The following is a 14,564-nucleotide window of genomic DNA, read 5'->3' on the forward strand; positions in this document are numbered from 1 at the left end:
GCGGGGCTGGCCGGGCACGGGGCTGGGGCAGCCGGGCCTCAGAGCCCCCGGGCCCCGCTCACCCCGGCCCCGCGTCCCTCTGTCCCCCGTGTCCCTCTGTCCTTCCTCTCCATCCCCCGGCACCTCCCGGGCAGTGGCGCCACCGTGTGGCCATGGCGCGGCGCCCGCGGGGGACAGGGAGAGGGACCGGGAAGGACACCTGGAGACACCTGGGGGGAGAGAGACCCAGCTCTCAGCAGTGCCCAGCCCCGCACACCACCCCTCAGAATGCCAAAGCCTGGCAAACAGGGACAGGTAGCCCCACAAACCGTGCACACTTCTCCTAAAATCGTTAATGAGCTCCTGTAATAAATTTCTTTCCAGAATGATTTGCTTATTCCAAGGAATTGTCTCCTCCATCACACTGACTGGACCTAGAGCAACCACAAAGCTGACTTTGCCTGTAACCCACCCAGAAGTCCGAATTATTTTCCCCGCTCCACTGCTGGCTTTGAGTCTTTACAGAATCCCTCAGCACATCAGCCTGGGGGTCCCAGTGGTTGCAGAGCCACCCCTTACATTGCTCCAACCAGAACCAGCTGTTCTCCACTTGCAAAAACCCAGCAAATAAAACTACACCAAGAATTGCTGTGCCCTCATCCATCACCCAGCAAATGCATGGACAGTTTCCCACTAACAGCACCAAGCAGAATGGGTCACATTGGCCATTACTCTGAATCCAGGGAGCTCCAACCCCACGTACCTGTGCTGGCTGGAATCTGTGCCATCCTTTCCAGAAGGTACCAGTGGCGTTTCCCAGAAGTTGTGGCAGGGGAATCACCAGGCTGCACAGAGTTCTGCAGCAGAGGCATCACTGCATCTCACACAGAGCAGTTTGTATAAAATCAAAAGATCTCAAAGTAATGAAGCGCTGGCTTTACATGTAGATCAAATGTAGCTCACATAAATAAAAATGACAGCCTCAAAGACTTGCAAAAATAATAATGTTTAAACTCATAAATATTCCAATTCTTTCTTTTTTAACTGCAGGGAAATAAGGCAGTGATATTGCAAATTCAGCTAAAGCTTTCCAGATTCCTCTACTTGTTTTCTGCTTTGGAAGGGTGGTGGCTGTGAATGAATGTAAATTAAAAACCCACTGCACAGATTAGTCACTGTGATAAAGACTGATAAATACAAAACCCTTTCACATATGGACGCACATATTTCAAACACAGATCAATTCATCACACCTGAACAAAGTGCTTTGGTCCTGCTCACTTTAAAACAACCCCTTCAATCAATTAAAGGCTGCCCAAAAAATCCCAAACCCCACAGTGGTGCTTTCCACTGTCCAAGGGACCTCTGTGCTCCGTCCCCATGGAGCACAAGGTGCAGATGATACACAAAATCCCCAGCTGAGGCCACAGGTGGCATTTCTGTGGGCCAGGAGGTGTTTTGGCACTAACATGGCCTTGAAGAACCCCAACATTCCAAGGCTCTGGTGTCTCTGAGAGCTTGTCTGGTCACACCTTCCCAGCCTGATTTGCAGCACAGCCACATTCCAGGGCTCCACCTGCAGAGTCACAACAGAGAACCAGGGCAGGAGCAGGAGTCAGCTTTAACCAAGGCATTTATTAGGAGCTCTGGGAATCACCTCTCCAATGCCACTGCGCTCTGGGTTAGAGCCCTGCAGCACCTACAAACAGGATGATTTAACCATTTAACCTCCCAGTTCTGCACCCTGCTGCTGCCAGCCCCCCTGTCAGCTCCAGCTGCCCCTCCTGGGTCACACAGACACAATTCCCTTTGCCCTCCTGTTTTGGCCCAGACCCTCCAGCACAGAGAGCACTAACTCTGCTTCTGCTGTCACCCTGAACTGCCAGACTCAGGAGAGTCAGCAGGAGGAGGCCCTGGCTTCTCTCTCCCGAGTTTGCTGCCAGCTTTCCCATGCCGTGCAGAGCACATCCATCGCTTGGCCATGGTGTGGCAGCCAACAACAGTCAGTGAGTGAGGCTGCCCGAGCTGCCAGACACAGTCTGGAGTTCTGCAGCAGGGCAAGAGAAGGAATGGTTGCTTTTTGCTCTTGGGTTTGTTTTTTCTTTAGACAAACCCTTAAATTCCTTTTCGTGTGCTCCTGTTCTAAGGCAAAACAAGAACTGTAGAAGTTCTAAGGTAAAACAAGCTGTAGAAAGTTAACAAAAAACATGAGAAATATACTCCAGACTAAGCATCTCTGCTTGTATTTACTGTTCAAAGTCCTGGTAGCTGCAAGAATACTTGGGGTTTTCCTTTATAAAAGAATATCACATACAGGGTAGTTTGGGTTTTGGCACACCACCACTCCAGGGGTCTGCTTCTATTATTGAGCCATTAAATGCCAGAAAAAAAAATTGGTGCTCAATTAAACCAAACCCACATTTTTTAGAGATTCCTGTATTTCCTCCACCATTCTCATCAAAGACACTTCCGCTGACCCTGCTGAGATCACATGCAGAAGCCTGGTGAGTTCAGCCAGTCCCATGTCATCTTCCCAGGCTTTCAGCAAACAGGAAAAACTTGTTATTTTTCAGCAGAAGTGCAACACGTCATCCTCCACTCCTGCCCTGACCCATAAAGTAATCCAGTCTGTAGAGATCTGACAATTTTTGATAAAAGGACACCCAGCAGAGCTGACTGTCCAGCTGGGATGGCAGCAGCAGGAGCCAGGCTGCCCGGGGCAGGTCAGGGGGCACTGCCCAAGGGGGGCCCCAGCTGTGCCCATCAGGGCTGGGCCACGGCCAGAGCCAGGTCTGTGCTGATCTGTGCTGCTGAGCTGGTGACAGAGCCACGCTGTGGAGCAGGGCAGAGCTGGGGCTCAGCTTGTGTCCTCCACCCCGTGCCACCAGCCCAGAGGGGATGGAGGGAGGCATGGGGGGCTCTGAATGCAGCAGAAATAACAGCAGCAGCCCATTGCCTCGGCAGTCAGCTCACCAGGATGCTGCAGGACAGTTCAAACTTCTGCCATGTGAAATACGAGCATTTGTTGGGTAAATCAAGCCAGCATATTACCAAAAATGAAAGGAGCACATTGGAGGCTGGGGAAGCAAATCCCTGCTCTGCTTGGTCGCCAGGACACTAGAACCTGTGGGATAGGCCTGAGCGGGGGCAGAGCTCAGCTCCTGGCTACAGGCATCACCCCTGGATGATGGGAACCATCATCCCACACGATGGGAACTGCTGACACAGCCAGGAGGAGTGACAGCAGTTGAGAAACATCATAATTACCAAAGAACAATAAATATTGATTTTATAAGTGCATATTTGTGTCTAGTTTTATTGTAAACACCATCCGGCAATTTTGCCTGGTTACTTTTTTGTTATCTTAGGCCAGCAAACTCTCCAGCAAGCCCAGCAAACTGAGATCAAACAGGTTGCATTTGAGAGAAGAGATCTGCCTGACAGCAATTTTTGATTTGGGAAGGCTCACCTGCCCTCAGTGACGCCCCAAGGAACACTTTTTGACATTGCAGATACTGGTATGATAAATGAGGCCAATCGAGTATCTCCTGTAGATTGATGCACTTTTAAAAAAAGAAACCCTCAGTACCCACAGTACAATTTCAGCAGAAGACACATGGAAGTGTAGGAGCTAGAACAGAATTATTTTGAGTAATTTCAGTATTGCAGAGAAACCTCATAACCTACCACAGGAGAAGAGAAACTTGGCCATAAATGACCCTGCCTGGGCTTGCAGCCTCAGCGTGAAGCACATGTGAGCAGCCTCTAACTCATCAGGGTCTCAGAGGTAATACGGGAGTTAAGGCTGCACTGACATCACTCCTGAATATAACAGTAATAAGTTAATGCTTTAGAGAAAAAATAGCATTTTCCCTGTTTACCTCAGGCTCCCACAGCACAGCCCCTGTGCTCTGTGCACCAGTGGCAGCCTGCAAAGGATCCCCATCGTTGCTTCATCTCACTAATTAGAGTTTACCTGCTGCAGATTACAACATGGGATTAGCATTAAGCAAGAGTTGTGCTGCTCACCCTCAGCCTGGTCCTGAGAAATGCTGAGCAGCATTCAGGAGAGATTTAATTCAGCCCTTCCTTGTAGGGAGGCTAAAACTTAATAACTTCTATTTAGAATTCACATATATTTTTTTTTTATATCTCTAGATTTGGGAAGGATTTTCAATTCCCGCCATAAATCAGACCCCAAAGGAACCCCTGTGTCACTGAAGCAGGTGTCAGATCAGCAAAATCACAAAGCCTCGGGAAATGCTTGTGACCCTGCAGGGCACAGAGAGAGAACTGTAATGGCAGTGCCACTGTTGGTGTCCAGCAGGTTAAACCCAGAGAGGCACTGCTGGGACAAACAGGGTACAGACCTGGGCTGGACTCCACTGGTACCAGCACCCCTGGGCACCTGCACTGGTACCAGCTGGCACCAGTAGTGACTGTGCACCTGCACTGGCACAGTCTGGTCCTGGTACCGGCTGCAGCTGCACAGATACCACCTGCACACCGGACAGGCGCTGACGCTGCCCCTCTCCTGCTCGGAGGAGCAGCTTCACACCCACAGTGAGACACGTCCAGAGCGCCTTTCCCCGCGTCCAGCGTGCTCCCTATGTACAGAGCGCCTTTCCCCACACACAGAGAGCACCTTTCCCCGTGTCCACAGTGCTCCCTATGTACAGAGTGCCTTTCCCCACGCACAGAGAGCACCTTTCCCCGTGTCCGGAGTGCTCCCTATGTACAGAGCACCTTTCCCCGCGTCCAGCGTGCTCCCTATGTACAGAGCGCCTTTCCCCACACACAGAGAGCACCTTTCCCCGTGTCCGGAGTGCTCCCTATGTACAGAGCACCTTTCCCCGTGTCCAGCGTGCTCCCTATGTACAGAGCGCCTTTCCCCACACACAGAGAGCACCTTTCCCTGTGTCCACAGTGCTCCCTATGTACAGAGCGCCTTTCCCCGTGTCCAGAGTGCTCCCTATGCACGGAGTGCCTTTCCCCACGCACACAGAGCACCTTTCCCCGTGTCCAGAGTGCTCCCTATGTACAGAGCGCCTTTCCCCGTGTCCAGCGTGCTCCCTATGTACAGAGCGCCTTTCCCCACGCACAGAGAGCACCTTTCCCCGTGTCCACAGTGCTCCCCACGCACAGAGAGCACCTTTCCCCGTGTCCAGAGCACCTTCCCCGCCCGTTAACCCCGTCCCCGCGGCGGGCAGGCGGGCCCGGGCCGGCTCAGGCGGCGCACACCCAGCACGGCTGCAGCCCGCTCTCGTCGCACGCCGGACAGCGCAGCGCCCGGTAGGACTCCCGGAATCGGTTTGCCAGCATGGAGAACTTGCTGCCGTGGCACAGCGAGCAGGGAGCACAGCCCGAGCCTCTGCACTGGGAGCAGCAGTGTTCAGCATAGCCCTCCTGCAGCAGACACAGAAAAAAACTTGTTAGTGGGTGGGAGATTCCAAAGTCGGGGACATTGTTGGGAGATGGAAGGTCTCTCTCCCAGCCTTTGCCATCACGGTTGCTCCTGACACACCACTCTGCCCATGACGATCAGTTCTCCACAGCAAGGACTTGGACAAAAAGGCTCCCAACATGCTTGGGGACAATTTGTGGCTGCTGCTAGAAAATGAGCAGATAGTGTAACTGGGCTTATAACACAATACTCCAAACTCATCTTTCTCCTCTGCACAGCTCCACCCATCCTCCTGCCATTTTTTATCACACCTTTTCCACTCTGTAGCCTCAGGTTTGAGCCACACTTCATTTCTTCAGGGATTGCTCGTCACCCTCTCTGCCCAAATCCCTCATCACCACCATGCACACTTTCTTTCGAGCTGTCCTTTGTGCCTGCCTCTCTCCCACTGTGCCAGGCACCCTCTTTCAAATCCCACCTTGAAGTTCCTGGCAGCAGAAGGACCGCAGTGCCCCACGCTCAGTTCCATGAAACTGCATCAGCTCCACATGACAGCATTAGGTTTTGTGGGATCAAATCACGGTCAGACTAATTGGGATTCTGACCAACAAAGACTCCCCCGTGAGAAAGCAAATGTAAGGCACAACCCTATTTCAGCTGATACTAAAATTTTAGCCTGAAGCAGTCTCAGCCACAGAGCAGCTGTGTTTAGCCTTGTCAGGCTGGAGAAACTCTGGCCTGCTCTTATCCCACTGGGAGGGGTGACCAGGGATGGAGCCCAGCCAAGCTCTGTAAATGCCAGCCATCTCTAGGGGAAGAAACCAGAGGGAGACATGAGCACCTAGAGCCAGCACTGTCCCCAGAGCAGGATCTCAGCACAGTGTTGGTTGTTATCTCCTGAGGGAAACAGAGTGGTGCTTTTTAGCCAGATACAGAAATGGATGGGGCTTGGGTGGTTGGAGCAGGGTTGTGGGGAAGAAGCAATTTCCATTTTCTCTTACCAGCACATGCTGGTTGCACGTGACCATATTCTCCACATCTGTTTCATGCCCACCACCAAGTCGCTCTTTCTTCTCCCGGTACACGAACGTCCAGTCATTTATTCCCTCAGTCTGGATCATTCTTCTCATGAGCTCCTTCTCGTCCATTGGTGCACGGATGATTTTCAGATTATTGGTGTAGATGATGATCTTGCCAAAATCTACAACTGGGGAAGCCTGAAGGAAGTTGTCAGTGTCTCATCAGTATAAATTCACTCTGCAAAGACTGGTGGTCCCTGAGCTTCCAGCAGAGTGTCCCCTGCACCAGGCCAGCTCCCCTGACCACCCCCAGAGCACCCAGCAAATTGGTGGAGGTACAGCCCAACTGGGTGAATTTATATTTTTTTTTCCTAGTCATTTTAAAGCTAAACTTGGTCAAACATTCCCCTGAGAGCAGCACTTTGCTGACCTGGTCCCTCCTCCCTGGTGTCATATGGAGTTACTGGGGCCTATTGTTTTACACACTCTTCATATTTCACAGGCACTCTAAGTGTCTGTGTCAGGAGGCCATGCAGAAGGAGACGTTCTCCTACAAAATGCCCTGAGTCACACCAGCTGCTGCGGTGGCTGTGCTCTCCTGGCACTGGGGCTCCTGCTCCCCGTGGGGAGGAGCACGAGGGGGACGCAGGTGAGCACAAGTCCTGCCCACCTGCAGGAGGTGAGAGCCTCGTGTGTGTCACAGACACGGTGTCTGCAAGCACCAAGCGCCTGTGGATGCAGCACAAGCTGCTACTGGACAGTGTGGTCACCCCAGGTACCTGTGGCTGGGGACACTGGGGAGGGACAGGAGCATTACCCAAGAATGCAAAACAAATTAACGGGCTGGATAAGATCACAGCAGTGCCTGTGCTTGGGCAGGAGAGATTCATCGTGGTCTGATGTTTGCAGGCAAACTGCATGTCCAGTGTGTCAAATAGCAGCCATCTGGGTTTCCCACGCACAGCTTTGATGAACGCCAGGAATTAACAGACTTTCAGTGCATTCAAATCCATAAAAAGTATTTACACATATTGTGCAGGTACTGCCTCTTTATAAGGACTAAATAAGCACTTCTCTATCAGTGGCATTAGTCATATGTTAAGAAAATAGCCAGTGAAACTAAACTGGGATTATCAAAGTAGCCAAAGAGGAATTCTGGCTGCCAGGGCATGCAGACACCTGGCACCCTGATGGCAGCACTGGCTTCCTGCCAGCCAAAGTCACACAACTTTAATATTTTAAATCTATCTCATTAACTTAACATCCTCCTTACATTTGACTGATCTAGATGCAGTAGGATTCCCAAGTACAGATATCAATAGGTAAGGAAATTTTCTCTTTTACTCTACCCAATGGACACATGCAGACCAGGACCAGGAGAAGCCAGAGCACAGTTGGCAGATGCTGTTCCCTCCTGCAGACCCTGAGGATCCTGCCACATGTGGCATATTCAGCACACAGAATTCCTAGAACAGTGGCTGGAGATTCACAAGCACCCTTTTCAAGTCCTGGTTTGACAGGAGAGTTTTATGTGGATGAGGCTGAGGTGTGAGGCTCCAAGCAGGATTTACCCCAGAGCTGAGCCCAGAGGGGGACAGCCATGGGCAGCACTTACCCTGCAGGGGCTGGCAGGGGACACCAAGGACATCACTCACCCCACAGAGGCTGGCAGGGGGACAGTCATGGCCGTGTGCAGTATTTGCCCTGCACAGACTGTCAGGGGACATGACTCACCCCTCAGAGGCTGGCAGGGGGACACCAAGGACATCACTCACCCCGCAGAGGCTGGCAGGGGACACCCACGGGCAGTACTCACCCCACACGGTCAGTCAGGGGCACAGCGCTCACCTCGCACAGGCCGGTGCCCGGGCGGCAGTCGCGGAGCAGGCCCGCGCTCCCCAGCAGCCCCTGGTGCTGGCTCTCCCTCAGCACGCTGATCCTGCGCGCCGTCAGCGCCGTGGGCCAGCACAGGCTCTCGGCGCTGCCCGGCAGCTCCCCGGGCCCGCACAGCGGCTCCTCGGGCTCGAAGCTGTGGCGCAGGAAGCGCCGCGAGCGCTCCTCGGCCGGCGGCTCCAGCTCCTGCCCGTCCTCGTAGACCTGCTTGAGCAGCCGGCCGCTGCCGGCCGAGGAGATGCGGAACCTCACCCTGCGGGGCCGCTCCTCCTGCTGCTGCTGCTGCTGGGGCTCCTCCATCTCTGGGTGCCAGCTGCAGCTCCTGCGGATCGGCACCAAGAGCCCGGGCCCAAAAGAAAACGCTTCCAGCCTCCCCCCACACGGGATGTATAATTCAAGGTCTCTAGTAGATCCTCTCATCTTACAGCAAAACCGACACCGCTGCATTAAATATTGATGGAAATCCACAAAGAGAAAATATCACTGGTAGTGAAGTCAAAAGCAGGTTGGTGAGTGGGGGCCAGGCTGGACATCACAGCAAGAAAGGAGTTAACCTGGAAGGAGAGGATTAAATGGGAAACTCTATCCATGTTTCTGAAACCATGGAAATGCTTCTGCCACGAGCTGTGATAAGAACTACCCCAAATACATCATCCCAGTAGCTTTTCATAATTCTCTGACAAGGTAAAAAGTTAAAAAGACAAGTTCAGAGAAAAAGCAATCCAGCCTCACAAATTGCAAATGGGAATAATTGCTCTCCCATTCTCACACTGAAACCCTGAGAGCACAAAGCTCAGTTTCATTTTCATCTAATATGTTCCTCTACAGGTTGTGAGATCTAATTAAGATATTCTCTCGCTAGTGCGCAATCCCTATTTGTAATTCTTGGTGCCTTTTAGGGCCTTTCGGACCATTCTGGGTTTGGTTTTCAATTTTAGGAGACAGTCACTCATGCTTCCTTCTCCCAGCACTGCCAAACGTCCATGTCCAGGCAGCCTGGGACCCAGACCCACCCCAGGACAGCCCATCCTCAGAGATGCCCTGTCACCCAGACTGGGACCTTACTGGCCTGGTCTCTGTCACTGAGGGTTTGGTTTCTGTGCCCATCCCTGCCTGGGCACCTCGAGCTCCTCTGACCTTTCAAGGAGTAAAATAAAGAGCGCATGTGGTACAATCTCCCAACACCTACTTGAATCACGTAGGTCCCCAACAGGAGTTAAAAATCTCCTTTTTTTTTTTTTTTTTTTTTTTTTTTTTTTTTTTTTTTTTTGGAGTTACAAGGTTTTAGTGCCTATCCACCACTACATATCCAGAGGGACTCATCCTTGGCAGGATGTAGGCAGAGGCTTCATTTAACTTCTTTCAGCTCAGACCCAGCACTGTTAAAGCGTAATGCTCTCAATAGGTTAATTCATTATCTTTTAAAAGTTTATTAATGAAATCCTAGGATGGCACTTTAGAAGCAGCCTGCTAGTAATTCCACTGCACAGCCCTTCCACAGACCAAACAGCCACCACGAACAGTTTCTGTCACTACAGATCTGCTCGGAGGGTCCCCTGGGCTGCGGGAAGCCTCAGCACAAGGACAGTATAAGATGTTCCCTGCCCCAAGAAAGCAGGTCTGAGCACGCCTGGGAGAGCTCCCGGCCCTGGAGCCGCCCTTGGCATGGCCTCAGCCCCGCTGCAGGGCTGCTGCCAGGCTCCCTCCCATCCCGCTTGGTATGAAAACCTGGGATTTGCATGGCCTCAGCCCCACTGCAGCGCTGCTGCCAGGCTCCCTCCCATCCCGCTTGGTACGAAAATTCGGATTTGCATGGCCTCAGCCCCACTGCAGCGCTGCTGCCAGGCTCCCTCCCATCCCGCTTGGTATGAAAACCTGGGATTTGCATGAGCCGCACCGGGCTCCTGCTGATTCCCTTGGAAGGCGGATCCAGCCCTTCCCCTGTGAACCCGCCGAATCCAGCCTCGGAATTGTTGCTCTTCAAAGGGTCCCCAGCGGCCACAGCCCGACACAGACGGCACTGTGAGATACCTCAATTGGAGCTCATTTTCCTTTGATTGAGGGAACAATCAGGCAGGAAAGGCAGTTCAAAGCAGCAGTGAGAGAACAGAGCGGGAGCGCCGCTGCGAGCCGAGCAGAGCCACTGTGGCAGTACAGTTATCCACAGGTGCTGCCCCAGCTCAGTCCAGACTGTGAGACTGTGCTGCTGGCACAGCCCCTGCCCTGCAGGACTCGGCCGGGCACGGCCAGCCCCTGCCAACTGCTGCCCGTGTCACCCCAGGGCCGGGACGCAGAGCTGGCTGTGTCACCCGTCGCTCCTTTGTGCCTGTGCACTGGTGACTCCTGAAAAGACAAGTTCCCTAAGCGGCCATTCTACATTTCTGAGCTGTTCTGAACACCCCGAGTCAGTACTCCCACATTAAATATCCAAAAACGGGGATTTCCCGGGTGGTGTTTGATGAGGCCACCTCCAGCGCCACCCGCGACCCCCGGAGCCCACAGCGTGCGGGGCTGGCACGGGCGGCTGCGGGATGCGGGAGCCCCGGCACGGGCGGCTGCGGGATGCGGGATGCCGGCGCCCCCGCCGCCCACACGGCCCCGCAGCTCCGGGGCCAGCGGGGGTTTGTTTCTCACAGCCCGCACGAGCCTTACTAAAAATGCAACAAAAATAATTTAGCATTCAACAGTGAAGTCATTAAGCTGCACGACCTAGATGATCACAGCACTATATTTGACTTCAGACTCCGTTCCAGTGCGTTTCAATGACATGTGTCTCCCGAGCGTGGGGCCCGTGCTCCCCCCGCAGCAGGGGAGGAAGGATGGGGCAGCCGGGGGCTCTGCAGAGCACAGAGCCAGCCCTTGCCCCGAGCAGCATAGCACTGCACTGGAGCACTGCAGAAAGCAGGGCCCAGAGAGGAGCCACAGGCAGCTGCACTTTGAAGGCGTGTTTCCACCTGCAGGCTTTGCTGGAAAAGGCTTTGTTGTGCTGTGCTCCCTCAGAGCAAGCCCTGCTGCCCTCCTTGCCCTGCACAGGGAGCAGGATGGGGATGAGCACCAGGCTCTCAGCTGCAGCAGAGCCCTGCTCACATCACCACAAGCACATAGCAGCCGAGAGCCAGGTGCCAGCACACCAGGGATGTGTCCCAACACCCCTTGTGACACAAAGAGCATGGGAGGGCAGTCACAGAGAGCCAGCACAGCCACCACTCCCTCTGGCCTGGCAGCCTGCACCTGGATTTCATCATTCCTTGCGCCAGGAGATACTGGCATCTGCAGCTAGAGGTGAACCTCAAAAAGTACAAGTATTCTGCTAACTACTGTTCAGGAGTTTCCTATTCAGCGGTACTGAGACAGCCTCAGCTGGCACTCTTTTGTACAAACCTTTCCACATGAGCCAAGGCAAAGGCCTGCTTCCAGCTTTCTCCAATTGGTATCTGCCAGCAGCTCAGAACATCTGTAATCTTTTATCTGACATTAAACAACACATTTTTAAATGAACGATTTTTAAAGGGTGTAGAAGTTTTAAAATATGAGCTGCCCCAGCCAGACCTGACAGGTGATACAGTGCTCAGGGCTGGCTGTGCCATGTGCAGGGTTTGGTTTGGGATCCCCAGGGTAGGAGGGACCTCAGAGGTACCTAATGCACCCCCCCAAATCAGCCTGGTCGTTGTTCCAGCCCCTACAGAGATGCACTGGATTTGTTTGGATTAGCAGAAAACAGGCACAAAAGAGCAGCACACGGGAGCTGCAGTGGGTGGCACCTGCCAAGCAGCCCTGGCACTCACTGCCCTAACACCACCATTTCCAAATCATGGAAGCCATTGCAGGATTGGCTCAGGGGCGAGCTCTGATGTTCAGATCAGGAGGCACTAAAGTCTGTCTCCAGCAACCTGACCCACACCGAGCATTTTTGGCATTCCTGGCCACCATCATCCTCTGCCAGGGACTTACGCAGACGTGCTTGAAGTGCTGGCCAGGTGGGTGGTTCCTGCTGCGAAATACAGAGGCAGGCACAGATCCTGTGAAAATCCAAGGAGCTGAAGCAGGAGTTGTCTTCCCTCCCAGTGAGAGCACAGCCCTGGCTCCTGCAGAGGGACGGTGGGTGGGTGCAGCCCAGCAGCCCGGTCTCAGGGCTGGGGGCTCGGTGTGTCCCACTCCCCCAGAACTCCTGCAGCCATCAATGGCAAGCAGAAGCTGATTGCTCACTGTCAGCCCTGAGTCAGCAACCCCCACCACGGGTGCTCCCAAACATCCTTCCTGCACCCCAATCCTTGCTCCAAAGAGGGCTTTAGCCTGCCATCAGAGCACCCCCAGCCTGCCATCGGGGCCGGGACACGGCAGGAATGGAGCAGCAGGGCTGCAGAGAGCAGCAGCCCCTGCACACTGCAGGCACGGCCGGCACGGGCTGAGCTCAGGGCTGAGCCTCCGATGCGAACATCAAACACCTCCTTGGGAGTCCTGAGTGCCTAAATAGAGCTGAACTAAGGAGTGATGTCATGCTGCATCACCTGCCCTCACGCAGGGGCTGACAGGGCTTCCTTTTGTGCTCAGCCTGCTGTTTTCACAAATTGCCAAAGTCACAGGTTATTTTAAATTCTGGATGCTTTAACGCTCCACTGAGCTGCATTCACAACTCGTGAGGGTGCACAGAGGCAGAGCTGCGCGCACACACCCTCACACTCACCGTGAGCCCCAGGGACTCCATGTCCAGGAGCCCTGGCAGCTCAGGAGGTTTCCGTGCCCGCAGAAGGCAGGGCCCGCTGCACATTCCTGCTGGCTGAAGTCAGCGGGAGCGGAGACACCCCGCACGGCCGGGAGAGCCGCGGGCTCGGGATGGCAGCCAGCTCACTGTGCCTGCCTAGGTAAGCACAAAATTCCTGAGGTCACAAAGAAACAAAGCGGAAAACAGGAAAAAGAGCTTCAAAGAGGGAAATTCCCAGGTGCTGACTTTTATCTACAGACACAACTCTGCCTGGGCTTCTCCTGAGAGCAGCAGCACAGCCTGGGACCAAGCCCAGAGAACAGGTGTGCAGTGGGCAAGGAACAGCCCGGGCACTGGCCAGGGCACAGGGGCACTGCCCACCCGGGGAACGGCCCTTTGCTGGATAAACCCACCTGGTGATGGAAGGGAGCCCCCAGAGCACTGCTCTGCCCTGCAGACATGGCAGGACGCTGCTCTGCCAGCACAGGGCATCTCCACCACAAGGGCCCGAGCCCCCTGTGTGCTCTCAGTGGCTCAGGAGCAGCCTGGTGCTGCTGCCAGACCTCCTCCCACAGGCAGCCCTGCTCTGCAAGCGCGAGCTGTGGGAGAAGCCCACTCAGACTGAGCGCCAGAGCCCACAGTGCACCCAAAGCCAGCAGCTGAACCGGCCTGTCCCCCAGCAGTAAAGCAGCAGCAGCACCTGCCGTGCTTCAGTCAGCGCTCACCTCTCCAAGCTGCCCCTCTGACTCTGCACCATCCCCTCCGGGGGCTGGAGGCTGCAGGGCAGCAGGATTTATAGCTGCTCCTGCCTGCAGCACTCACTGGTGGCCACAAGCACCTGGGGGCCCTGGAGTGATGCAGCCTTGCAAGCAGCAGGGCCATTTCCATGTGTTTAATTAGGTAACTGGAGCCTGCTGTTTTCTGCTGTCAAACCTACACGGAGACCAGCTTCTGGAGGCCTGTGTTCAGGTCCGTACTACTTCTTGTCTTGGAGGATTAAAACTTGAACTGCATCCCTGCAGGTTCAGCACTGATGGGGCAGATCCCAGAGGGGCAGGAGGCTGTGCTTGGTGCTCCGTGGCTCTCTCTGCACTGCAGGGAAAAGGAGCAGCGTAGCAGAAAGCCCAGGGCTGGTGGGGGCGCTGGGCACTGTCTGCCAGGGCTCACAGGCAGCTCCTGGGCTGCCCACTGCCCCTGTCCCTGTGGGGAGGCTCCAGCCCTGGGCCATGCAGCTCAGAGGTATCAGAGCTGGGTTTGTGTCTGCCCCACAGCTCACAGCCTCAATCACCCCCACTCCATTCCTGCCAGGTGCAGGGACCAGGCAGCAGGAGGAGGAAGAGGAGGAGGAGCAGAAGCAGGTGGCCTGGGTGACCTCCCCAGTCACAGGAAGGACACGTCCGTCCTCTCACTGCTGCTCAGCCTGGTTCCACCGCCAACTACTCCTAATGACACTTCAACAAACACACAACAATCTGTCTTCATGAAAATCAGTGAATAAATTTAATTTAAAAATACTTTTCTATTTCTGGGCAGGCACCACTCTGCTCCAGCTATTTCAGAATCAGCT

General features: G+C 54.2%; 1 protein-coding gene across 1 annotated transcript; it reads right to left on the bottom strand.

The window, feature by feature from the left end:
• Positions 1-5,205: 5,205 nt before the first annotated feature.
• Positions 5,206-8,595, bottom strand: GRXCR2 (glutaredoxin and cysteine rich domain containing 2). Its single transcript, XM_063168389.1, has 3 exons — positions 8,251-8,595; positions 6,385-6,600; positions 5,206-5,385 (listed from the first exon to the last, which is right to left on the bottom strand). Exons 1-3 carry the CDS (start codon positions 8,593-8,595, stop codon positions 5,206-5,208), a joined length of 741 nt encoding a protein of 246 aa, XP_063024459.1.
• Positions 8,596-14,564: the final 5,969 nt, after the last annotated feature.

The sequence above is a fragment of the Melospiza melodia genome, chromosome 14 (assembly GCF_035770615.1).
Source record: "Melospiza melodia melodia isolate bMelMel2 chromosome 14, bMelMel2.pri, whole genome shotgun sequence".
NCBI lineage: Eukaryota > Metazoa > Chordata > Aves > Passeriformes > Passerellidae > Melospiza > Melospiza melodia.